This window comes from Oncorhynchus mykiss, chromosome 28 (genome assembly GCF_057628025.1).
Source record: "Oncorhynchus mykiss isolate SJ-2025 chromosome 28, ASM5762802v1, whole genome shotgun sequence".
In the NCBI taxonomy this organism is placed as follows: Eukaryota; Metazoa; Chordata; class Actinopteri; order Salmoniformes; family Salmonidae; genus Oncorhynchus; species Oncorhynchus mykiss.
Window position 1 is genome coordinate 6,357,501 of NC_143049.1, and position 26,876 is coordinate 6,384,376.

General features: G+C 43.2%; 1 protein-coding gene across 3 annotated transcripts in view; it reads right to left on the minus strand.

The window, feature by feature from the left end:
• The window catches only part of zbtb46 (zinc finger and BTB domain containing 46), a 218,554-nt gene that overhangs the window by 25,910 nt on the left and 165,768 nt on the right, over positions 1–26,876 (minus strand). For all 3 annotated transcript variants that reach the window (XM_090225674.1, XM_090225675.1, XM_090225673.1), the window contains exon 4: positions 10,500–10,787. In XM_090225674.1, the coding sequence (XP_090081800.1) occupies positions 10,500–10,787 (288 nt within the window). The remainder of the gene's footprint in view (positions 1–10,499; positions 10,788–26,876) is intronic.

Here is a 26,876-nt window from a genome sequence, read left to right on the forward strand (position 1 = left end):
TTAGCTAGCCTACAGTTGAACTAGTAAAACGTTAGTCGTTAGCTAGCCTACAGTTGAGAAATTGAACTGGTAAAATGTTAGTTGTTAGCTAGCCTACAGTTGAAATTGAACTGGTAAAACGTTAGTCGTTAGCTAGCCTACAGTTGAGAAATTTAACTGGTAAAACATTAGTCGTTAGCTAGCCTACAGTTGGAAATTGAACTGGTAAAACGTTAGTCGTTAGCTAGCCTACAGTTGGAAATTGAACTGGTAAATCGTTAGTCGTTAGCTAGCCTTTTCTACACATGACCTACTGATATTTGTTTTGCAATGGCCTACTGAATGAAAGCAATTGAGTATGAAATGATATGTGCCTGATGTTACGTAATCTGTCTCATGTATAGCCTGGCATAGATAGCAAAACTACATTAAACGTTAACTAGATATAATCTGTCTCATTTATAGCCTGGCACCGATAACATTGTATTTCATGTAGTTTTGCTATCTGTGCCAGGCTATAAATGAGACAGATTATATCTAGTTAGCAAAACTACATGAAATACAATGTTAACTAGATATAATCTGTCATTTATAACCTGTTACAGATAGCAAAACTACATTAAATACAATGTTAACTAAATATCATAACTCATGTTGAATTTAAAAGACACTGTTAACGTTTCCATTAACTAGCTCCCAACGTCTGCTACACTGTAACTTCTAGGCTGCCTCACATAAAAACGTATTGGTTAATAAAATCTTCGGAAGACTGACGTGCCCAAAGTAAACTGCCTGTTACTCAGGCCCAGAAGCTAGGATATGCATATCATTGGTAGTATTGGATAGAGAACACTCTGACGTTTCTAAAACTGTTAAAATAATGTGTATATCAGAACTGATATGGCAGGCACAAACCCGAGGAGGTCACCACCCATTGTTTTTGAGGTCACCACCATTTGAAATGCTTGTCTATGGGAAATTCAAAGGAAATCCTCCCAGATTGCAGTTCCTGTGGCTTCCGCTAGATGTCAACAGTCTTTAGAAAGGGTTTAAGGCTTGTTTTTAGAAAAATGAATTAGTAGTTGTAGTTTTTCAAGGTGGCTATCATTTTGACTGTAGTCTTGTGGCGCACGTGGATGAGGGGGCGCACCTCGTTATTTATCTCCGGTATTGAACATACTACATTCTGTCGTAAATTGTATGGTTTATTTACATATTAGGGTACCTGAGGATTGATTAGAAATGTGGTTTGACTTGTTTGGAGGAAGTTTATTGGTAACTTTTGGGATTCCTTTGTGTGCATGTTGAACTAGTGGAACAGGTGGATTACTGAATCAAACGAGCCAACTAAGCTGACTTCTTTGGGATATAAAGAAGGACTTTATCAAACAAAACAACCATTTGTTGTGTAGCTGGGACCCTTGGGATTGCAAACAGAGTAAGATCTTCAAAGTAAGTGATTTATTGGATCACTATTTCTGACTTTTGTGACACCTCTGCTGGTTTGGAAAATGTTTTTAATGCTTTTGTATGCGGGGCGCTTTCCTCAGATAATTGCATGGTATACTTTCTCCGTAAAGCCTTTTTGAAATCTGACAAAGCGGCTGGATTAACAAAATGTTAAGCTTTAAACTGATGTATGACCCTTGTATTTTCATGAATGTTTAATATTACGATTTCTGTCATTTGAAATTCGCGATCTGCAATTTCACCGGATGTTGTCGAGATGGGACGCTAGTGTCCCACCTAGCCAAAGAGGACGCGTTTGATCAGTTGTGTTGTGACAAGGTAAGGTAATACATAAGATAGCCCTATTTGGTAAAGTCCAAATTATGGCAAGAACAGCTCAAATAAGCAAAGAGAAACGACAGTCCATCACTACTTTAAGACATGAAGGTCAGTCAATCCTGTCAGAGCCTTTTCCTGTTGTTGTCGAGTTTTTTAAAAATGTATTTATTTTTTATTTCACCTTTATTTAACCAGGTAGGCTAGTTGAAAACAAGTTCTCAACTGCAACTGCGACCTGGCCAAGATAAAGCATAGCAGTATGAGCAGACAACACAGAGTTACACATGGAGTAAACAATTAACAAGTCAATAACACAGTAGAAAACAAAGGGGGAGTCTATATACAATGTGTGCAAAAGGCATGAGGTAGGCGAATAATTACAATTTTGCAGATTAACACTGGAGTGATAAATGATCAGATGGTCATGTACAGGTAGAGATATTGGTGTGCAAAAGAGCAGAAAAGTAAATAAATAAAAACAGTATGGGGATGAGGTAGGTGAAAATGGGTGGGCTATTTACCAATAGACTATGTACAGCTGCAGCGATCGGTTAGCTGCTCAGATAGCTGATGTTTGAAGTTGGTGAGGGAGATAAAAGTCTCCAACTTCAGCGATTTTTGCAATTCGTTCCAGTCACAGGCAGCAGAGTACTGGAACGAAAGGCGGCCAAATGAGGTGTTGGCTTTAGGGATGATCAGTGAGATACACCTGCTGGAGCGCGTGCTACGGATGGGTGTTGCCATTGTGACCAGTGAGCTGAGATAAGGCGGAGCTTTACCTAGCATGGACTTGTAGATGACCTGGAGCCAGTGGGTCTGGCGACGAATATGTAGCGAGGGCCAGCCGACTAGAGCATACAAGTCGCAGTGGTGGGTGGTATAAGGTGCTTTAGTGACAAAACGGATGGCACTGTGATAGACTGCATCCAGTTTGCTGAGTAGAGTGTTGGAAGCCATTTTGTAGATGACATCGCCGAAGTCGAGGATCGGTAGGATAGTCAGTTTTACTAGGGTAAGCTTGGCGGCGTGAGTGAAGGAGGCTTTGTTGCGGATTAGAAAGCCGACTCTTGATTTGATTTTCGATTGGAGATGTTTGATATGAGTCTGGAAGGAGAGTTTGCAGTCTAGCCAGACACCTAGGTACTTATAGATGTCCACATATTCTAGGTCGGAACCATCCAGGGTGGTAATGCTAGGCGGGCATGCGGGTGCAGGCAGCGATCGGTTGAAAAGCATGCATTTGGTTTTACTAGCGTTTAAGAGCAGTCGGAGGCCACGGAAGGAGTGTTGTATGGCATTGAAGCTTGTTTGGAGGTTAGATAGCACAGTGTCCAATGACGGGCCGAAAGTATATAGAATGGTGTCGTCTGTGTAGAGGTGGATCAGGGAATCGCCCGCAGCAAGAGCAACATCGTTGATGTATACAGAGAAAAGAGTCGGCCCGAGAATTGAACCCTGTGGCACCCCCATAGAGACTGCCAGAGGACCGGACAGCATGCCCTCCGATTTGACACACTGAACTCTGTCTGCAAAGTAATTGGTGAACCAGGCAAGGCAGTCATCCGAAAAACCGAGGCTACTGAGTCTGCCGATAAGAATATGGTGATTGACAGAGTCGAAAGCCTTGGCAAGGCCGATGAAGACGGCTGCACAGTACTGTCTTTTATCGATGGCGGTTATGATATCGTTTAGTACCTTGAGTGTGGCTGAGGTGCACCCGTGACCGGCTCGGAAACCAGATTGCACAGCGGAGAAGGTACAGTGGGATTCGAGATGGTCAGTGACCTGTTTGTTGACTTGGCTTTCGAAGACCTTAGATAGGCAGGGCAGGATGGATATAGGTCTGTAACAGTTTGGGTCCAGGGTGTCTCCCCCTTTGAAGAGGGGGATGACTGCGGCAGCTTTCCAATCCTTGGGGATCTCAGACGATATGAAAGAGAGGTTGTACAGGCTGGTAATAGGGGTTGCGACAATGGTGGCGGATAGTTTCAGAAATAGAGGGTCCAGATTGTCAAGCCCAGCTGATTTGTACGGATCCAGGTTTTGCAGCTCTTTCAGAACATCTGCTATCTGGATTTGGGTAAAGGAGAACCTGGAGAGGCTTGGGCGAGGAGCAGCGGGGGGGGCGGGGCTGTTGGCCGAGGTTGAAGTAGCCAGGCGGAAGGCATGGCCAGCCGTTGAGAAATGCTTATTGAAGTTTTCGATAATCATGGATTTATCGGTGGTGACCGTGTTACCTAGCCTCAGTGCAGTGGGCAGCTGGGAGGAGGTGCTCTTGTTCTCCATTGACTTCACAGTGTCCCAGAACTTTTTGGAGTTGGAGCTACAGGATGCAAACTTCTGCCTGAAGAAGCTGGCCTTAGCTTTCCTGACTGACTGCGTGTATTGGTTCCGGACTTCCCTGAACAGTTGCATATCACGGGGACTATTCGATGCTATTGCAGTCCGCCACAGGATGTTTTTGTGCTGGTCGAGGGCAGTCAGGTCTGGGGTGAACCAAGGGCTGTATCTGTTCTTAGTTCTGCATTTTTTGAACGGAGCGTGCTTATCTAAAATGGTGAGGAAGTAACTTTTAAAGAATGACCAGGCATCCTCAACTGACGGGATGAGGTCAATGTCCTTCCAGGATACCCGGGCCAGGTCGATTAGAAAGGCCTGCTCACAGAAGTGTTTTAGAGAGCGTTTGACAGTGATGAGGGGTGGTCGTTTGACTGCGGCTCCGTAGCGGATACAGGCAATGAGGCAGTGATCGCTGAGATCCTGGTTGAAGACAGCGGAGGTGTATTTGGAGGGCCAGTTGGTCAGGATGACGTCTATGAGGGTGCCCTTGTTTACAGAGTTAGGGTTGTACCTGGTGGGTTCCTTGATGATTTGTGTGAGATTGAGGGCATCTAGCTTAGATTGTAGGACTGCCGGGGTGTTAAGCATATCCCAGTTTAGGTCACCTAACAGAACACACTCTGAAGCTAGATGGGGGGCGATCAATTCACAAATGGTGTCCAGGGCACAGCTGGGAGCTGAGGGAGGTCGGTAGCAGGCGGCAACAGTGAGAGACTTATTTCTGGAGAGAGTCATTTTCAAAATTAGTAGTTTGAACTGTTTGGGTATGGACCTGGAAAGTATGACATTACTTTGCAGGCTATCTCTGCAGTAGACTGCAACTCCTCCCCCTTTGGCAGTTCTATCTTGACGGAAGATGTTATAGTTGGGTATGGAAATCTCTGAATTTTTGGTGGCCTTCCTGAGCCAGGATTCAGACACAGCAAGGACATCAGGGTTAGCAGAGTGTGCTAAAGCAGTGAGTAAAACAAACTTAGGGAGGAGGCTTCTGATGTTGACATGCATGAAACCAAGGCTTTTTCGATCACAGAAGTCAACAAATGAGGGTGCCTGGGGACATGCAGGGCCTGGGTTTACCTCCACATCACCCGCGGAACAGAGAAGGAGTAGTATGAGAGTGCGGCTAAAGGCTATCAAAACTGGTCGCCTAGAGCGTTGGGGACAGAGAATAAGAGGAGCAGGTTTCTGGGCATGGTAGAATATATTCAGGGCATAATGCGCAGACAGGGGTATGGTGGGGTGCGGGTACAGCGGAGGTAAGCCCAGGCACTGGGTGAGAGAGGTTGTATCTCTGGACATGCTGGGTGGGGCACTAGTGTTCCACCTAGCGTTAAGTTAACAAAGTTTTGATTATGACCAAAGTCTATAGTAGTGAATACGCTCTCTCTGTTCTAACTTACCACAAATTCACATCGTAGCCTATCTGCATGAATCCGTCCTGTCAGAGCCTTTTCCTGTCAGTTTACTGTTAGCTAGCAGTCTCAAGCCACAGCAGTAGCTAACGTTAACCAAAATGTTAGCTACAAGTTGACCTAACTGTCACTAGCACGTGCAGCAGCCTCTGCAGCAGCCCCCCCCCCCCCCCCTTCCCCCAGGTCATAGTGAAGTTTAAGATGCGATGGAACGGTTGACGGAAGAAGAAAAAAAATCCACCGTTTCCTCCTCCACACATCTAACGATTAGCTAGAAGGGTTTAGAAGGGGTTCCTGGAAGTCAATTGTAGCATTAGAGGGGCCGTGTGTGTGTGTCTGTGTTTGTCTGTGTGTGTTAATGTACAGTGGTGTAAAGTAACTAAGTAAAAATCCTTTGAAATAATACATAAGTCATTTTTTGATCTATCTGTACTTACCGATTTATAAAAGATATACACTGAACAAACATGCAACAATTTCAAGGATTTCACTGAGTTACAGTTCATATAAGGAAATGAGTCAATTGAAATAAATTCACTAGGCCCTAATCTATGGATTTCACATGACTGGGAATACAGATATGCATCTGTTGGTCATAGATACCTTAAAAACAAGGTAGGGTCGTGGATCAGAACCAGTCAGTGTCTGGTGTGACGACCATTTGCATCATGTAGCCCGACACATCTCCTTCGCATAGAGCTGATCAGGCTGTTGATTGTGGAATGTTGTCCCACTCCTCTTCAATGGCTGTGCGAAGTTGCTGGATATTGGCGAGAATTGGAACACGCTGTCGTACACAGCATTCCAGAGAATCCCAAATATGCTCAATGGGTGACATTTCTGGTGAGTATGCAGGCCATGGAAGAACTGGGACATTTTCAGCTTCCAGGAATTGGTAACAGATCTTTGCGACATGGGGCCTTGCATTATCATGCTGAAACATGAGGTGATTACGGCAGATAAATGGCACGACAATGGACCTCAGGATCTCGTCACGGTATTTCTGTGCATTCACATTACCACCGATAAAATGGAATTGTGTTCATTGTCCATACCATAACCCCACCGCCACCATTGGGCACTCTGTTCGCTCCCCCACACGACGCCATACACACTGTCTGCCATCTGCCTGGTACAGTTGTAACTGGGATTCCTCCATGAAGAGCACACTTCTCCAGCGTGCCATTGGCCATCGAAGGTGAGCATTTGCCCACTGAAGTCGGTTACGACACCAAACTGCAGTCAACTGCACTCGGCAAGTAATGGTGGCGGAGGGGATGGCTGATGTTTTACGGGCTCCTAACCAACTGTGCTATTTTACATGTTTTTGTTTAACTCATTTTGTACATAATGCGGCTGCTACCGTCTCTTATGACCGAAAAGAGCTTCTGGGCATCAGAACAGCGATTACTCACCTCGAACAGGACAGATATTTTTTCTTTAATGAGTCTGACGCGAAGGATATACTGCTTTGTCAAGACAAGGCCCAAATCCCTGTCATCAGCACGAGGAAAAGGGTGAGGAGGGGCCGGGGTACCTTGTAAGAATTTTCCAAGGGGTAGGTAAACCAGTACTTCTTTCAGTACTATTGGCCAACGTGCAATCATTGGAAAACCAACTGGACGATCTACAATTTAAGACTATCCTACTAACAGGACATTAAAAACTGTAATATCTTATGTTTCACCGAGACGTGTCTGAAAGACGACACGGATATTATAGAGCTGGCTGGCTTCTCCATGCATCGGCAGGACAGAGCAAAACGAGGGTAAAACGAGGGGCAGGAGTGTGTGTCTATTTGTCAATAACTGCTGGTACACAATGTCTAATATTAACCTCTAGCGTCGAGCAATCCCGTATCCGGGAGCGTAATCATAGCGTCAAGCTCATTACCATAATGCAACGTTTCCTATTCGTGAAAATCGCAAATGAAATGAAATAAATATATTGAAACACAAGCTTAGCCTTTTGTTAACAACACTGTCATCTCAGATTTTCAAAATAGGCTTTAACCAAAGCTACACAAGCATTTGTGTAAGAGTATTGATAGCCTAGCATAGCATTAAGCCTAGCATTCAGCAGGCAACATTTTCACAAAAACAAGAAAAGCATTCAAATAAAATAATTTACCTTTGAAGAACTTCGGATGTTTTCAATGACGAGACTCTCAGTTAGATAGCAAATGTTCATTTTTTCCAAAAATATTATTTGTGTAAGAGAAATAGCTCCGTTTTGTTCATCACGTTTGGCTAAGAAAAAAAAACGAAAATGCAGTCACTTACAACGCCAAACTTTTTGCCAAATTAGCTCCATAATATCGACAGAAACATGGCAAACCTTGTTTAGAATCAATCCTCAAGGTGTTTTTCACAATTCTATTCAATGAAAAATCATTCCTGGCAGTCGGTTTCTCATCAGAGCCAAACGGAAAAATACTGCAGCTGGAGATTACGCAATAATTGCGACGGAGGACACCAAGCGACCACCTGGTAAATGTAGTCTCTTATGGTCAATCTTCCAATGATATGCCTACAAATACTTCATAATGCTGCAGACACCTTGGGGAAAACGTGGAAAAGGTAAGCTGACTCCTAGCTCCTCCACAGCCATATAAGGAGTCATTGCCATGAGGCGGTTTCAAAAAATGCGGCACTTCCTGATTTGATTTTTTTCTGTAACATCAGTTCTGTGGCACTCACAGACAATATCTTTGCAGTTTTGGAAACTTCAGAGTGTTTTCTTTCCAAAGCTGTCAATTATATGCATAGTCGAGCATCTTTTCGTGACAAAATATCTTGTTTAAAACGGGAACGTTTTTCATCCAAAAATTAAAAGTGCGCCCCCTATATCGAAGAAGTTAAAGAAGTCTCGAGGTATTGCTCCCCTGAGGTAGAATACCTTATGATAATCTGTAGACCACACTATCTACCGAGAGAGTTAAGTGGTAGGCCTGATCACCAACAATGATGAGACAGCCTATAGGGAGGTCAGAGAACTGTCAAAACTATTTGTTATTGTTTTAACTGCTGATTGCTGCTTTAAGTTACAGTATCTTTACTTTGACTAAGGTATGACAATTGGTACTTCTTCCACTGCTGTGTGTGTGCGTGCTTGTGTTAGTGCGTATGGGTGTGTGTGTGTAATACTGATGCCAAAGGAAGATTAGAGAGAGCTGATAGAAATTGATATTCTGGTATGTTAAGGGTCCACATGACTGGGATTGAGGATTCTTTGCTTGTGGAACTATTTAGAACTATTATTTCCCTTACATTAAATGGTGTGTGTGTGTGTGTGTGTGTGTGTGTGTGTGTGTGTGTGTGTGTGTGTGTGTGTGTGTGTGTGTGTGTGTGTGTGTGTGTGTGTGTGTGTGTGTGTGTGTGTGTGTGTGTGTTAGAGGCTTCTTCCTTCCGTAAGAGCCTGTCAGATAAGTGGCAGTCTGTGACAAGACCTCAGTCTCTCCACTTAAAGCAAACCAACTGAGACATCTTTCTTTGGCACACTAAACAGTGTGTGTGTGTTTGTGTTTGGGGGGGGGGGGGGGGGGTCCATTTATTAAAAGCGGCAAAGCACCAACCTCCAGTACTATTGTAGTGAAGCAAAGAGGACGAGTTTTAGAGTTGGACTCCTTTCTCCGTCTCCCCCCAAACAAAGACAGAAACAACCCAGCACAAAGGAGACAATCACCAGCCAAGGAAGGCAAAGAGAAATTAAACACACACTTGTGCACGCACACACACACACACACAAATATGCACTGGGAGATACTGTATATTCCAATGGTCCAAAATAACTTTACGGAGAGGCGCAGTGAGTGGGAAATGTAAGTTGATGATTTAAGCTTTTATCATACCAATTACTAGCATCATGATATATTTAGAACAAGATGGAGGGTAGGGGAAGGTCATCCTCAAAGCCTCATACACACACACCTGCACGGACCCATCCACATCGTTCACTCACTCACTCACTCACTCACTCACTCACTCACTCACTCACTCACAAATGCACACAGATGAAAATGGCTAAACCCTGTTGTACGAAACCACACACTCCAGCAAACATTTCCTCACCCGGGAGCCATCCAAGCACAATGTTCTTTCACTGAGTCACAACTGAGTAATCCTCACCCGGGAGCCATCCCAGCACAATGTTCTTTCACTGAGTCACAACTGAGTAATGCTCACCTGGGAGCCATCCCAGCACAATGTTCTTTCACTGAGTCACAACTGAGTAATCCTCACCCAGGAGCCATCCCAGCACAATGTTCTTTCACTGAGTCACAACTGAGTAATTCTCACCCGGGAGCCATCCCAGCACAATGTTCTTTCACTGTGTCACAACTGAGTAATCCTCACCCAGGAGCCATCCCAGCACAATGTTCTTTCACTGAGTCACAACTGAGTAATCCTCACCCAGGAGCCATCCCAGCACAATGTTCTTTCACTGAGTCACAACTGAGTAATTCTCACCCGGGAGCCATCCCAGCACAATGTTCTTTCACTGTGTCACAACTGAGTAATCCTCACCCAGGAGCCATCCCAGCACAATGTTCTTTCACTGAGTCACAAGTGAGTAATGCTCACCCGGGAGCCATCCCAGCACAATGTTCTTTCACTGAGTCACAACTGAGTAATCCTCACCCGGGAGCCATCCCAGCACAATGTTCTTTCACTGAGTCACAACTGAGTAATCCTCACCTGGGAGCCATCCCAGCACAATGTTCTTTCACTGAGTCACAACTGAGTAATCCTCACCTGGGAGCCATCCCAGCACAATGTTCTTTCACTGAGTCACAACTGTCCTCTCTTGCACCATCACACAGACCCGTTACATACTGAACACGCGCACAAACAGCACACACGCACATACGCAAGCATACATACACACCAAAGCCAACAAGAGAATGGTGATTCTATATCAGTGGTAATGTGTGACACTCAAACAGTAGCTACAGTGTCATGTACTATGACAGTAACTTACGTGAGAGGGAGTGCCCTCCTTTGGGCAGGTATTCAAACAAGAGAGGGTTATCGTCTCCCAGCATCTCAGCCCGTAGCGACAGCAGGCTGTTTTTGCTCATCAACGCTGCCCTCAGATTGGCTACCAATGGGGTAGTCCTGCCCCCGGTCCCACCTCCGGCCTCATCTGATTCGCCGCTGGCACCCAGGAAGTTGGCCTCGCTCGCTGCCAGAGACTCTTCCTGTTTGAGGAAAAAGTCGAGACGTTCTCCGCGACTGTCTGAGCTGTTGGGCTCCGTCACATCTGCACCTGGAGACAGACAGAGGAATCATTAATTAGTTGAATGAGTTTGATTGATATTAGTCATGAGGAAATGCACCAAATTACTCTTCACACATGACAATATAAACAATGTACGATACCAAACCATTGACACGATTTCAAAAAGAAATCACAAAAGCAGTTACCCATAGACCTTACAGTTACTAATGATCATTATTCCTTTCTTTCTAAACTTCACATGTGGAAATGACAAATGGGACAGATGGGCTGCCTGGCTGTTGACAACATACATTTGGTCTTGACTGTTTTTCATCATCCATGAAAAACTTCTCCTTTTAACTCTACCAATTACAACAAGGACCGGACGATGTTGATATAGCACACAACACAAATAAATCAGAGAGAGAGAGAGAGACATTTGTAATGTCTTTATTGTTTCGAAACTTCTGTATGTGTAATGTTTACTGTTCATTTTAATTGTTTATTTCACTTTTGTATATTATCTACCTCACTTGCTTTGGCAATGTTAACACATGTTTCCCAAGCCAATAAAGCCCCTTGAATTGAATTGAATTGAGAGAGAGAGAGAGACCAAATGAGATAGATGGAGCACACAAGAGAGAGAGATACAGAGAGAGATACAGAGAGAGAGAGAGAGAGAGAGAGAGAGAGAGAGACAAAAAGAGAGAGACAGAGAGAGAGAGGGAGAAAGAGAGACCAAAGGAGAGAGATGGAGCACACAAGAGAGAGAGAGAGATATACAGAGAGAGAGAGAGAGAGAGAGAGAGAGAGAGAGAGAGAGAGAGAGAAAGAAAGAAAGAGAGACAGAGAGAGAGAGGGAGAGAGAGAGAGACCAAAGGAGAGAGATGGAGCACACAAGAGAGAGGGAGATAGAGAGATACAGAGAGAGAGAGAGAGACAGAGAGACAGAGAGACAGAGAGACAGAGAGAGAGACCAAATGAGAGAGATGGAGCACATGAGAGAGATACTGAGAGAGACAGAGACAGGGAGATGGAGGGCAAGAGAAACAAGAGAAAGAGAGAGAGATACAGAGACAGAGAGATGGAGGGCAAGAGAAACAAGAGAAAGAGAGAGAGAGACAGAGAGAGATAGAGAGAGAGAGAGACGGAGCACATGAGAGAGAGATACTGCGAGATACAGAGACAGGGAGATGGAGGGCAAGAGAAACAAGAGAAAGAGAGAGAGAGATACAGAGACTAAAGGCTTGTTTGGACTGCAGTGACAGCCCAGTGACAGAGTAACGTAGAGAGTGTGTTGTGAACAGCTGTCGGCAGCAGACACACGCCTCTCCTCTGTAGATCTATATGTCTGTCACACACAGCTACTGACAGCACTGCTGGCACACACACACACACACACACACACACACACACACACACACACACACACACACACACACACACACACACACACACACACACACACACACACACAAACTGAAAAAGATAACAATTGAGAGAGAGAGAGAGAGAGAAGACAAGAGTAAGGGAGTAGGCAAAGAGAGAGAAAGAAAGAGAGGAAGTCAGTGCGAGAGAACGAAATGATTTCTCAAGCAGGAATTTTGACTGTCTGGGAGTGGTCTGAGAGACAGGCCTAATTGGAGGATCTTAATGGGAGGAACATTGAAAACTATCTGTTATTGGCTGACAGGAGGGCAAACTCTCTTTGTTTTTTGTCTATTAACAAACAAAAAACACCCAGCCAAACAAGCTTACATTTCAGGTGGTCTTTTCTAAGGTGGTCTTACACTAAAAGTGAATCATCATCATTTTCACAGTATTATTCAAACCTCATAGTGTGTAAATATATATTAAAAACAAAAAACTAATTTTAAGTGAGAAGATTGGTCTGAAGCTCTACCAAGGTTTTCTAGCATACAGCTTTGACCTACTACAGTAGCTACTGTAGGTTGCTTAGGATTCAAACCTTCTGTACTTTGCTCCGTTCATCTTTCCCTCGATCCTAACTAGTCTCCCAGTCCCTGACGCAGAAAAACATTCCTACAGCATGATGCTGCCACTACCATGCTTCACCGTAGGGATGGTACCAGGTTTCCTCCAGATGTGACACTTGGCATTCAGGCCAAAGATTTCAATCTTGGGTTCATCAGAACAGAGAATCTTGTTTCTCATGGTCTGAGAGTCTTTAGGTGCATTTTGGCAAACTCCAAGTGGGCTGTCAAGTGGCTTTTACTGAGGAGTGGCTTCCATCTGGCCAAAAAGACCTGATTGGTGGAGTGCTGCAAAGATGGTTGTCCTTCTGGAACGTTCTCCCATCTCCACAGAGGAACTCTGGACCTCTGTCAGTGACCATCAGGTTCTTGGTCACCTCCCTGACCAAGGCTCTTCTCCCCCGATTGCTCAGTTTGTCTGGGCGGTCAGCTCTAGGAAGAGTCTTGGTGGTTCCAAACTTCTTCCATTTAAGAATGATGGAGGCCACTGTGTTCTTGGGAACCTTCAATGCTACAGAAATGTTTTGGTCCCCTTCCCCAGATCTGTGCCTCAAAACAATCCGGTCTCTGAGCTCTTCGGACAATTCCTTCAATCTCACGGCTTGGTTTCTGCTCTGACATGCACTGTCAACTGTGGGACCTTATATAGACAGGTGTGTGCCTTTCCAAATCATGTCCAATCAATTGAATTTACAACAGGTGGACTCCAATCAAGTTGTAGAAACTTCTCATGGATGATCAATGGAAACAGGATGCACCTGAGCTCAGTTTCAAGTCACATAGGAAAGGGTCTGAATACTTATGTAAATAAGGTATTGTGTTTTATATATTTAATACATTTTAAAAAATGTCTAAAACCTGTATTCACTTTGTCATTATGGAGTATTGTGTGTAGATTGATGAGGATTTTTCATTTATTTGATCAATTTTAGAATAAGGCTGTAACGTAACAAAATGTGGAAAAAGGGAAGTGTCCTTAAAAACTGCTGAAAACAAATTACCCAGAAAATGTTTGTTGTGTTTCGATGTGGAGTATATTCAAAACTTTATAGTCTGTTGTTTTATTGGTTTCTACTTTCCTAAAACAATCATTTAGGAGCCTCACGGTTTAGGTGTCAGAAACTTGAGCTCTAAATGCATCAAGGCATTGAATATACTGTAGGCATAGCCTAGGTGTCCACTGTATGACATTTATATTCAAAAGTAAATATTAGGGGGGCCAAGCTGTGGCCTTAGAGAGACGAGAGAAAAACAGAGGTATGCCGGCACCATATTCCCGATATTGATATAGATTTCTCTATACTTGTCAGATAGGCGACTTGTGCTATAAAGATACAGGCGTACAGAAGTCATTCATTTTCTATCCAAATGTTGTTTATAAAGATAACGATTATATTGTTAGATTAAAGGTAGGCCTAAAACATTTTTCCTCACCTCAAGTTCAACTGTCAGGGCACTGGCTTCATAGGCCTGCAGTAGCTAAGCCTAATGATAGCTATACCACACCAAACCTTCACAAAAGTTGCTTACAGTGCGTTCAGAAATAATTCACACCCCCCTTGACATTTTTCTTTTTGTTGTGTTATAGCCTGAATTCAAATGTATTACATTTAGATTTTTTTTGTCACTGCCCTACACACAATAGCCCATAATGTCAAAGTGGAATTATGTTTTTGGACATTTTTACAAATGAGTTTAAAATGAAAAGTAAATAAGCATTAAACAATTTTGTTGTGGCAAGCCTAATGTGACATGGACTCCCTTTGTGTGCAACACATGTTTAACATGATTTTTGAATATCTACCCCATCTCTGTACCCCACACATGTAATTATCTGTAAGGTCCCTCAGTCGAGCAGTGAGTTTCAGAACGCAGATTCTATGACAAAACCAGGAAGGTTTTCCAAAGCCTCACAAAGAAGGGCCTCTATTGGTAGATGGGTAAAAAAAAGCAGGCATTGAATATCCCTTTGAGCATGGTGAAGTTATTACTTACACTTTGGATGGTGTATCAATACACCCAGTCACTACAAGGATACAGGCATCCTTCCTAACTCAGTTGCCGGAGAGGAAGGAAACCGCTCAGGGATTTCACCATGAGGCCAATTGTGACTTTAAAACAGTTACAGAATGATAGGGGTAAACTGAGAATGGATCAACAACATTGTAGTTACTCCACAATACTAACCTTATTGAGAGAGTGAAAACACATCCTGATTGCAACAAGGCACTAAACTAATACTGCAAACATTGGGAGAGTAAAAACACATCCTGACTGCAACAAGGCACTAAACTAATACCGCAAACATTGTGGCAAAGCAATACCTTTTATGTCCTGAATATAAAGTGTTGTGTTATATTTGGGCAAATCCAATACATTACTGAGTCTCCATATTTTCAAGCATTGTCATGGCTGCATCATGTTACTCACAGCTGCCAAAGGTGATTCTAACATGTATTGACTGAGGGGTGTGAATACTTATGTAAATGAGATATCTGTATGTCATGTTACTCACAGCTGCCAAAGGTGATTCTAACATGTATTGACTCAGGGGTGTGAATACTTATGTAAATGAGATATCTGTATGTCATGTTACTCACAGCTGCCAAAGGTGATTCTAACATGTATTGACTCAGGGGTGTGAATACTTATGTAAATGAGATATCTGTATTTCATTTGCAATACATTTGAAAGAATTTCTAAAAACATGTTTTCACTTTGTAATTACTGAGTACTGTGAGTAGATGGGTGAGAAAAAAAAAACATATTTAATCCATTTTGAATTCAGGCTGTACCACAACCAAATGTGGAATAAGTCTAGGGGTATGAATACTTTGTGAAGGAACTGTAACTTAATTAGGGTAATATCAAAAGTAAGTCAAGTAATTGTTTATAGGAAAAATAGGAACAGATTATTATATCACGGCATTAAATTTAGTTTAGCATATTTCCCTCTTTGGTTTTTCCTTTTCCTACCAGTAATGCTATTATATTGTGGCAAACACAACATTACAGCTTGAACTTAATTTTGCAAACAAAAATGGCTCAACAGAAAGACATTTTCAAATTTTTTTTTAACAGGCTTAGGCCTATATTGCAGCTATTACCAACAAAGCCTAGCTAATGATTGCTAGCTTAACTAGCTTCTCCTGGTTTGATACAGTCCATGAGAGGTACTACATAATCATATTTGATGATAAATAACCTAGCTATGGCATCTATTAGTCTACTAGAGCGCGATTGGTTGGTTTGTCTTTCTCCATCCACCCTCCTGCTCCCCTTGTGAGTCTCTCACAATATGGCCCCTCCCCCACCTGTTAGAGCGGCACCTCCCTCCCTCCTCTCACCTTTATCAGCTCCGGTTAATAAAGTAGCCTAAAAAATGACTTTTCTGCTGCTTCCCTCACTTGGATCGGACCAGGTCTGGATCCTACCAGGTCTATACAGAACGGTTCTAGTTGCTCTCGGACGAGGGGGGTTTTTGTATTGAGTTGAAATTGGCTGACACAAATACCAAGCTCATGCAGTTCTCATCCCACAAGTACATTAACAGAGGACAGGTCCAATTGGGTTCAGTCTGTAAATTCATTTTAATTGCACATACCCAAGACCTCTGGCAATGATATCAGACCCGACACAGATCCAGGACAAAAGTCCGAATTTAGGTCCCGAACCCGTTCGGGTCCGGATCTCGGCATTTCGGGTATGTTGTACCTTTGAAGACCCCCCTTTGTCTCCAGAAAAACCTGAATTCTACAAGGCCTTAGACCGCTGCACCACTCGGGAGCCCGTGTACTGAGTCAGACCCCCCTTTGTCTCCAGAAAAACCTGAATTCTACAAGGCGTTCGATACGTTCCACAGGGATGTTGATCCATGCTGACACGATGGCATCACCCAGTTGCTGCAGATTGGATGGCGGTACATTCATGCTGCAAACAGCCCGTTCCATCTCATCCCAATGATGCTCTATTGTGTTTGGTCAGCAACAATGTTCAGATACACTGTGGTGCTCAGTGGTGTTAAGGGACGTGTGCCAGGAAAGCATTCCCCACACCAGGACACCACCGCCACCAGCCTGTACCGTTGACACCAGGCAGGATGGGGCCATGGAGTCATGCTGCTTACGGCAAATCCTGACTCTTCCATCAGCATGACACAACAGAACAAAAATACGAGGGAGTTCCCCCAGTTTTTTCACTTGTTGATTGCTACTTCCCACTAAGGGGACCTATGCTAATGTCTTTTGGACAACTTTTTTATGTCCTGTCCAGACGTCTTTTTTTGGTGTGGTCCGGATCGGCCTTGATTTCAACATCCACGGACGGCAGTCCCTAAAAACACCTTAAACTAATTCTCCTGAACTGCTATGTAAATTCTCCTAACCTGCTGCGTAAGTTCTTTTAACCTCCTATGAAAAAGGTCTAGCTGTATGGAAGTGGCAAGTTTTTAGGGAATCTCGTCCACAGATGTTAATTTCTGGTCCGGTCCGGACCAAATCTGAACCAATAATAGACGTCTATGTTTGGTTTGGATTTGATCCGATCCAGACTGTCATTGATTTGGCCTGAACATAGACGTCTTTGTTTGGTTTAAATTTGGTTCGGTCGTGTTTGGACAGTACAGTACACTAAAGTAGAGTAGTGGTTCTCAAACCTCTCCATGGGGACCCCAGGCCGTTCCATGTCATTTATTTATTACCATGCTAGCACACCTGATTAAACTTGTCAACTAATCTTCAAGCTCTTGAATCTCACCTAGCAATCTTAAGATGAATGCAATAACTGTTCTGAATAAGAGTGTCTGCTAAATGAAAACAATGAATAGCTAGTTCAGAGCTACAGCAAAATTGCTAAATGTCTGGGGGTTCCCAAGGAGATCTTTGAGAACCACTGCAGTAGAGCACAGCAGAGTACAAAGTACAGTAAAAACAAGTAGAGAAAGTATTTTCAACATTCATTTCGAACCGAAAATAAACCGGGTTTTAAAGTTCAGAAAAAACATATTTTCAACATCAGGAAAATAAATATATTTTACGTCAGAAAATACATATTTTAAACGTCCATATTTTCACCTTTCATTCAGAACCTAAAATTAACATAAATACTTATTTTACACCATAATTTGCAAATAAATTCATAAAAAATCCTACAGTGTGATTTTCTGGATTTTTTTCACCTCATTTTGTTTGTCATAGTTGAAGTGTACTTATGATGAACATTTCAGGCCTCTCTCATCTTTTTAAGTGGGAGAACTTGCACAATTGGTGGCTGACTAAATACTTTTTTGCCCCATTATATATACACCTGTTCTGAAAGGCCCCAGAGTCTGCAACACCTCTAAGCAAGCGGCACCACCAAGCAAGCGGCACCATGAAGACCAAGGAGCTCTCCAAACAGGTCAGGGTCAAAGTTGTGGAGAACTACAGATCAATTTTGGGTTATAAAATTATATCAGAAACTTTGAACATCCCACGGAGCACCATTAAATCCATTATTAAGAAATGGAAAGAGTACGGCAACATAACAAACCTGCCAAGAGAGGACCGCCCACCAAAACTCACTGACCAGGTAAGGAGGGCATTAATCAGACAAAGAGACCAAAGATAACCCTGAAGGATCTGCAAAGCGCCACAGCAGAGATTGGAGTGTCTGTCCATAGGACAACTTTAAGCCGTACACTCCACAGAGTTGGGCTTTACGGAAGAGTGGCCAGAAAAAAGCCATGGCTTAAAGAAAAAATAAGCAAACACATTTGGTGTTCGCCAAAAGGCATGTGGTAGACTACCCAACCATATAAGAGGAGGTACTCTGGTCAGAAGACTAAAATTGAGCTTTTTGGCCATCAAGGAAAACGCTATGTCTGGAGCAAACCCAACATGTTTTTCACCGGCAGGAACTGAGAAACTGGTCAGAATTGAATGATGGAATGATGGATGGAGCTAAATACAGGGAAATTCTTGAGGGAAACCTGTTACAGTCTTCCAGAGATTTGAGTCTGTGACGGAGGTTCACCTTCCAGCAGGACAATGACCCTAAGCATACAGCTAAAGCAACAATCGAGTGGTTTAAGGGGAAACATTTACGTTTCTTGGAATGGCCTAGTCAAAGCCCAGACCTCAATCCAATTGAGAATATGTGGCATGACTTAAAGATTGCTGTACACCAGCGGAACCCATCCAACTTGAAGGAGCTGGAGCAGTTTTGCCTTGAAGAATGGACAAAAATCCCAGTGTCTACATGTGCCAAGCTTATAGAGACATACCCCAAGAGACTTGCAGCTGTGATTGCTGCAAAAAGTGGCTCTACAAAGTATTGACTTTGGGGGGGGGGGGTGAATAGTTATGCATGCTCAAGTTTTCTGGGGGGTTTTTGTATTTTTTTCTTTGTCACACAAAAATATATATTTTATTTTTTACATCTTCAAAGTGGAAGGCATGTTGTGTAAATGAAATGATACAAACGCCCACAAAAAAATCTATTTTAATTCCAGGTTGTAAGGCAAATACTAGGAAAAATGCCAAGGTGGGTGAATACTTTCGCAAGCCACTGTAAGGGCTGGAATTTGTTTTGGATGCAGGAACAGTGGTGTGTCTGTCTTGTGTGTTGATATAGCTAAGTAGCTAGCTAGCATGTGTACACTTACTGCAATACACAGCCAATGCGCTACTTGCATGTGCAATGGCATGGTTTAGATTCAACATAGCTAACTGTTTCTTTGCAAGACAATTAATTTTATCAGCTACAGTGTGTGAGGCTGGTCTTGGTTGAGGAAATGTAAGCTAGCTAGCAGCTGTTTGTGCTGACACACATCTGGCTACAGATGTAGCTATAGAGACAGTTTGACTGTATCATGCCATAGTTGCTAGATGAGCAATGCCCATTGCATGTATTATAAGTTAGACATGTGACAGTTTCCCTAAGGTTTCCAAAGTTTGGTGTTGACTAGGAACTGTACTTAGCTAGCTCGCTATCCTTTATGGAAGAATGTAGCTAACTAGATATATTGTTAACATTGAGTTGGGGTTCATGACCTGTACAGATATGTTACAGTCTCATTGGCTTGTAGCCACTGGCTAGTTGGCTAGCTAACTGGCTATGACTCGCAACCTTATTTGTTTGTACTCTGATTAAGTTTACAAAGATGACTTCAGCCATTTGAAAAAAATAGTTATCAAAGCTTCTTTTGATTGTAGCTTGCTTCTCATCCGACTGGTGTTAGCTAGCTAAATACAGCTGCTAGCCTGCTACTAGTTAGCTGTTGCTCAGCAACCGAGGTGCTGGTCACGGTTGTAGAACTTTGAGATTCGGCTGAAAAGATGTTAGAGTTGTCAGAAAAGCTACAAAAAGGTAACACATTATTGTTTCCTAATGGACAGAAATGAGCATGTGAGAGGGATAAATTATAATCTGCAATCTGTTAATCTGCAATTTTTTATTTCCAATGGTCGCTATATTTTCGTTTAATTGGATGTATAGAATTTGAGATTGGTGGGTGCAGAAAAACTCTGAAAACTCAATTGCTAATGACCCGGTTAAAAATTAATCTGGTATGTGGTTCTCGGTAACGACTGGACGGCTCATGACGAGAGGTGTGTTGTGTAGCTGCAATCATGTTTATTTGCGAATTTTCATCGACGTTGGTGTTATATTGGCTTAGATATGGGCTTCCAAGTGGCGCAGGGGTCTAAGGCACTCCATCTCAGTGCAAGAGGCGTCACTACAGTCCCTGAATCCAGGCTGTATCACATCTGGCCGTGATTGGGAGACTCATAGGGCCACGCACAATTGGCCCAGCGTCGTCCGGGTTTGGCCGGGGAAGGCCGTCATTGTAAATAAGAATTTGTTCTTAACTGACTTGCCTGGTTAAATGTATAAAGAATATGATGGTAGGAATTTAACATTGAGCTTCAACCAATGCCATAGTATTGTGGGGGCGGTAGACATACCGTACATACATCACCAACAATAACTACAGCAGACAGCACATGTGGATACTGTTTGGAATTAAGTTCATAAATACGGGGGGAGTTGAGCAGGAGCAGGTACTCCTGGTTGAGCGGGTGTGTCAGGTCGGTGGTAATTGTCGCTCCTGCCCTCACCACTCCAAGAACATCCATGTTCTTCAGATTAACTTCACTGATTTGACAGTTTTGTGTCGTAGGTTTTTCTTTGCGACGATGATTGTAGCTTGGAAAGAGAAAGTGAGAGCACTCTGAACAAAGGATGGTCGTTATTCTTTTACTGACCTAATATTTATTTAATCTCCTCATGATATACTGCCGTTGTTGTCCCTTTTTGTATATCTGTTGTATGTTTGCAGTCCTTGTTTTTTTTTTTTTTTCACATTAAGAATGTGTCTGTGTTCCTTGCACCATCCGTGAAGTGTGTTATTTCTGTCCTAAAGTCATCCTCGGACCCCTCTTTGTCAAGTACCCCTTAGGCAAAGTTACTGAATACTAGGGGTACCGTGTGTGGGGAGGGATCGTCTGATCTGTAATAAATTACCTGGATTGCCTCGTCTTTAAATCAATTATTTGATTGACACATACAGTACGTACTGGACGACTGAGGATTCATGGATTTGCTATGCATGACCTACACACTGGCACCTCACACAAAGACAGAGAGAGAAAGGAAGAGAGAAAGTGCAGTACAAACAAGTATTTCCAGTGTAAAAGGCTTGAAGAAAAGCTAGTTATGGAGAAAGGGAGGAAATTGAAGAGGAGGCACAGGCAGAGAACACACACACAGAAAGTTAATGAAGGTGGGGGAGTAGGGCTTGACGTAGGGGGAACGTGGTGGAGGTATTCATTAGAGTCCTGCCCTCCCTCCTCCACTGGGCAGTCGAGCAGGCACAGGAGTCAATCAATAAAATAGATCCGCAGTTTGTGCTGTGTGTGTGCGTGCGTGCGTGTGTGTGTGTGAGTGTGAGGGAACAGAGGGAGGAGGAGTGGAGGAGAGAGAGAGACCTCTTTCTTCTTCAACTCATCTGCTCATTGGACAAGAGAATGACCCTTGACCTGTTTACCCAACATCCTCTCTACCGGCGGGGCTACAAATGGATCATGTCCACACTTCTAGGACCAGTCCTTAAGTAATCACACTTCAGCCAAACACAACCCTCCTAATACACTGTCTATCCTCAGATATTAACACCAACAGTATAGGAGCCAAGTAATCACACTTCAGCCAAACACAACCCTCCTAATACACTGTCTATCCTCAGATATTAACACCAACAGTATGGGAGCCAAGTAATCACACTTCAGCCAAACACAACCCTCCTAATACACTGTCTATCCTCAGATATTAACACCAACAGTATAGAAGCCAAGTAATCACACTTCAGCCAAACACAACCCTCCTAATACACTGTCTATCCTCAGATATTAACACCAACAGTATAGGAGCCAAGTAATCACACTTCAGCCAAACACAACCCTCCTAATACACTGTCTATCCTCAGATATTAACACCAACAGTATGGGAGCCAAGTAATCACACTTCAGCCAAACACAACCCTCCTAATACACTGTCTATCCTCAGATATTAACACCAACAGTATAGAAGCCAAGTGATCACACTTCAGCCAAACACAACCCTCCTAATACACTGTCTATCCTAAGATATTAACACCAACAGTATAGGAGCCAAGTAATCACACTTCAGCCAAACACAACCCTCCTAATACACTGTCTATCCTCAGATATTAACACCAACAGTATAGGAGCCAAGTAATCACACTTCAGCCAAACACGACCCTCCTAATACACTGTCTATCCTCAGATATTAACACCAACAGTATGGGAGCCAAGTAATCACACTTCAGCCAAACACAACCCTCCTAATACACTGTCTATCCTCAGATATTAACATCAACAGTATAGAAGCCAAGTAATCACACTTCAGCCAAACACAACCCTCCTAATACACTGTCTATCCTCAGATATTAACACCAACAGTATAGGAGCCAAGTAATCACACTTCAGCCAAACACAACCCTCCTAATACACTGTCTATCCTCAGATATTAACACCAACAGTATGGGAGCCAAGTAATCACACTTCAGCCAAACACAACCCTCCTAATACACTGTCTATCCTCAGATATTAACACCAACAGTATAGAAGCCAAGTGATCACACTTCAGCCAAACACAACCCTCCTAATACACTGTCTATCCTAAGATATTAACACCAACAGTATAGGAGCCAAGTAATCACACTTCAGCCAAACACAACCCTCCTAATACACTGTCTATCCTCAGATATTAACACCAACAGTATAGGAGCCAAGTAATCACACTTCAGCCAAACACAACCCGCCTAACACACTATCTATCCTAAGATATTAACAACCCCAGTAGAGGAGCCAAGTAATCACACTTCAGCCAAACACAACCCTCCTAATACACTGTCTATCCTAAGATATTAACACCAACAGTATAGGAGCCAAGTAATCACACTTCAGCCAAACACAACCCTCCTAATACACTGTCTTTTCTCAGATATTAACACCAACAGTATAGAAGCCAAGTAATCACACTTCAGCCAAACACAACCCTCCTAATACACTGTCTATCATCAGATATTAACACCAACAGTATGGGAGCCAAGTAAACACACTTCAGCCAAACACAACCCTCCTAATACACTGTCTATCCTCAGATATTAACACCAACAGTATAGGAGCCAAGTAATCACACTTCAGCCAAACACAACCCTCCTAATACACTGTCTATCATCAGATATTAACACCAACAGTATAGGAGCCAAGTAATCACACTTCAGCCAAACACAACCCTCCTAATACACTGTCTATCATCAGATATTAACACCAACAGTATAGAAGCCAAGTGATCACACTTCAGCCAAACACAACCCTCCTAATACACTGTCTATCATCAGATATTAACACCAACAGTATGGGAGCCAAGTAATCACACTTCAGCCAAACACAACCCTCCTAATACACTGTCTATCCTCAGATATTAACACCAACAATATAGAAGCCAAGTAATCACACTTCAGCCAAACACAACCCTCCTAATACACTGTCTATCCTCAGATATTAACACCAACAATATAGAAGCCAAGTAATCACACTTCAGCCAAACACAACCCTCCTAATACAATATTTTTGACAGTTACAGTTATTTATTTTGTATCTATTATTTAGGTCACCATAATACTCTTAGATTATTATTACTAATTACAACAATTAGAATGTAGTTTAAAACACCAGCCATCTATGCAGTCTGATATGAACAGTAACAGCATCATACATGGTTTAATCAAAGACAATCTGTTCATTATGAGGTCTATACCATCAGACATGATCATTTTTCAACATGCTTCAATATAGCATGTGATATTATGTCTTACTTAAACGTTATCCTTAGTCCTGACATACTGTATATAATCACTTAACAGATCAGAACTAGTCTCAAAGCTAATTATCTATACAGTTGTATTCGGCGCATGTGACAAATACAATTTAATTAGATTTGATCTCGAATGCTCTGTGATGGAACATATTGGAATGGGCTATGAGAAAACACAAACATATTGGAATGGGCTATGAGAAAACACAAACATATTGGAATGGGCTATGAGAAAACACAAACACATTGGAATGGACTATGAGAAAACACAAACACATTGGAATGGACTATGAGAAAACACAAACACATTGGAATGGGCTATGAGAAAACACAAACATATTGGAATGGGCTATGAGACAACACAAACATATTGGAATGGGCTATGAGACAACACAAACATATTGGAATGGGCTATGAGACAACACAAACATATTGGAATGGGCTATGAGACAACACAAACATAGTGGAATGGGCTATGAGAAAACACAAACACATTGGAATGGGCTATGAGACAACACAAACATATTGGAATTTCCCAAACCAGAAACCGTGGATTGATGGCAGCATTCGCGTCACTGAAAGCGCGAACCACTGCTTTTAATCAGGGCAAGGTGACTGGCAACATGACCGAATACAAACAGTGTAACTATTCCCTCCGCAAGGCAATCAAACAAGCTAAGCGTCAGTATAAACATAAAGTAGAATCTCAATTCAACGGCTCAGACACAAGAGGTATGTGGCAGGGTCTACAGTCAATCACGGATTACAAAAAGAAAACCAGCACTGTCACGGACCAGGATGTCTTGCTCCCAGGCAGACTAAATAACTTTTTTGCCCGCTTTGAGGACAATACAGTGCCACTGACACTGCCCGCAACTAAAACATGCGGACTCTCCTTCACTGCAGCCGACGTGAGGAAAACATTTAAACGTGTCAACCCTCGCAAGGCTGCAGGCCCAGACGGCATCCCCAGTAGCGCCCTCAGAGCATGCGCAGACCAGCTGGCTGGTGTGTTTACGGACATATTCAATCAATCCCTATCCCAGTCTGTTGTTCCCACATGCTTCAAGAGGGCCACCATTGTTCCTGTTCCCAAGAAAGCTAAGGTAACTGAGCTAAACGACTACCGCCCCGTAGCACTCACTTCCGTCATCATGAAGTGCTTTGAGAGTCTAGTCAAGGACCATATCACCTCCACCCTACCTGACACCCTAGACCCACTCCAATTTGCTTACCGCCCAAATAGGTCCACAGACGATGCAATCTCAACCACACTGCACACTGCCCTAACCCATCTGGACAAGAATAATACCTATGTGAGAATGCTGTTCATCGACTACAGCTCGGCATTTAACACCATAGTGCCCTCCAAGCTCGTCATCAAGCTCGAGACCCTGGGTCTCGACCCCGCCCTGTGCAACTGGGTACTGGACTTCCTGACGGGCCGCCCCCAGGTGGTGAGGGTAGGCAACAACATCTCCACCCCGCTGATCCTCAACACTGGGGCCCCACAAGGGTGCGTTCTGAGCCCTCTCCTGTACTCCCTATTCACCCACGACTGCGTGGCTACGCACGCCTCCAACTCAATCATCAAGTTTGCGGACGACACCACAGTGGTAGGCTTGATTACCAACGACGACGAGATGTCCTACAGGGAGGAGGTGAGGGCCCTCGGAGTGTGGTGTCAGGAAAATAACCTCACACTCAACGTCAACAAAACTAAGGAGATGATTGTGGACTTCAGGAAACAACAGAGGGAACACCCCCCTATCCACATCGATGGAAAGGTAGTGGAGAGGGTAGTAAGTTTTAAGTTCCTCGGCGTACACATCACAGACAAACTGAATTGGTCCACCCACACAGACAGCATCGTGAAGAAGGCGCAGCAGCGCCTCTTCAACCTCAGGAGGCTGAAGAAATTCGGCTTGTCACCAAAAGCACTCACAAACTTCTACAGATGCACAATCGAGAGCATCCTGTCGGGCTGTATCACCGCCTGGTACGGCAACTGCTCCGCCCACAACCGTAAGGCTCTCCAGAGGGTAGTGAGGTCTGCACAACGCATCACCGGGGGCAAACTACCTGCCCTCCAGGACACCTACACCACCCGATGTCACAGGAAGGCCATAAAGATCATCAAGGACATCAACCACCCGAGCCACTGCCTGTTCACCCCGCTATCATCCAGAAGGCGAGGTCAGTACAGGTGCATCAAAGCTGGGACCGAGAGACTGAAAAACAGCTTCTATCTCAAGGCCATCAGTCTGTTAAACAGCCACCACTAACATTGAGTGGCTGCTGCCAACACACTTACTCAACTCCAGCCACTTTAATAATGGGAATTGATGGGAATTGATGTAAAATACATCACTAGCCACTTTAAACAATGCTACCTAATATAATATTTACATACCCTACATTATTCATCTCACATGTATACGTATATACTGTACTCTATATCATCTACTGCATCCTTATGTAATACATGTATCACTAGCCACTTTAACTATGCCACTTTGTTTACATGCTCATCTCATATGTATATACTGCACTCAATACCATCTACTGTATCTTGCCTATGCCGCTCTGTACCATCACTCATTCATATATCTTTATGTATATATTCTTTATCCCCTTACACTTGTGTCAATAAGGTAGTAGTTTTGGAATTGTTAGCTAGATTACTTGTTGGTTATTACTGCATTGTCGGAACTAGAAGCACAAGCATTTCGCTACACTCGCACTAACATCTGCTAACCAT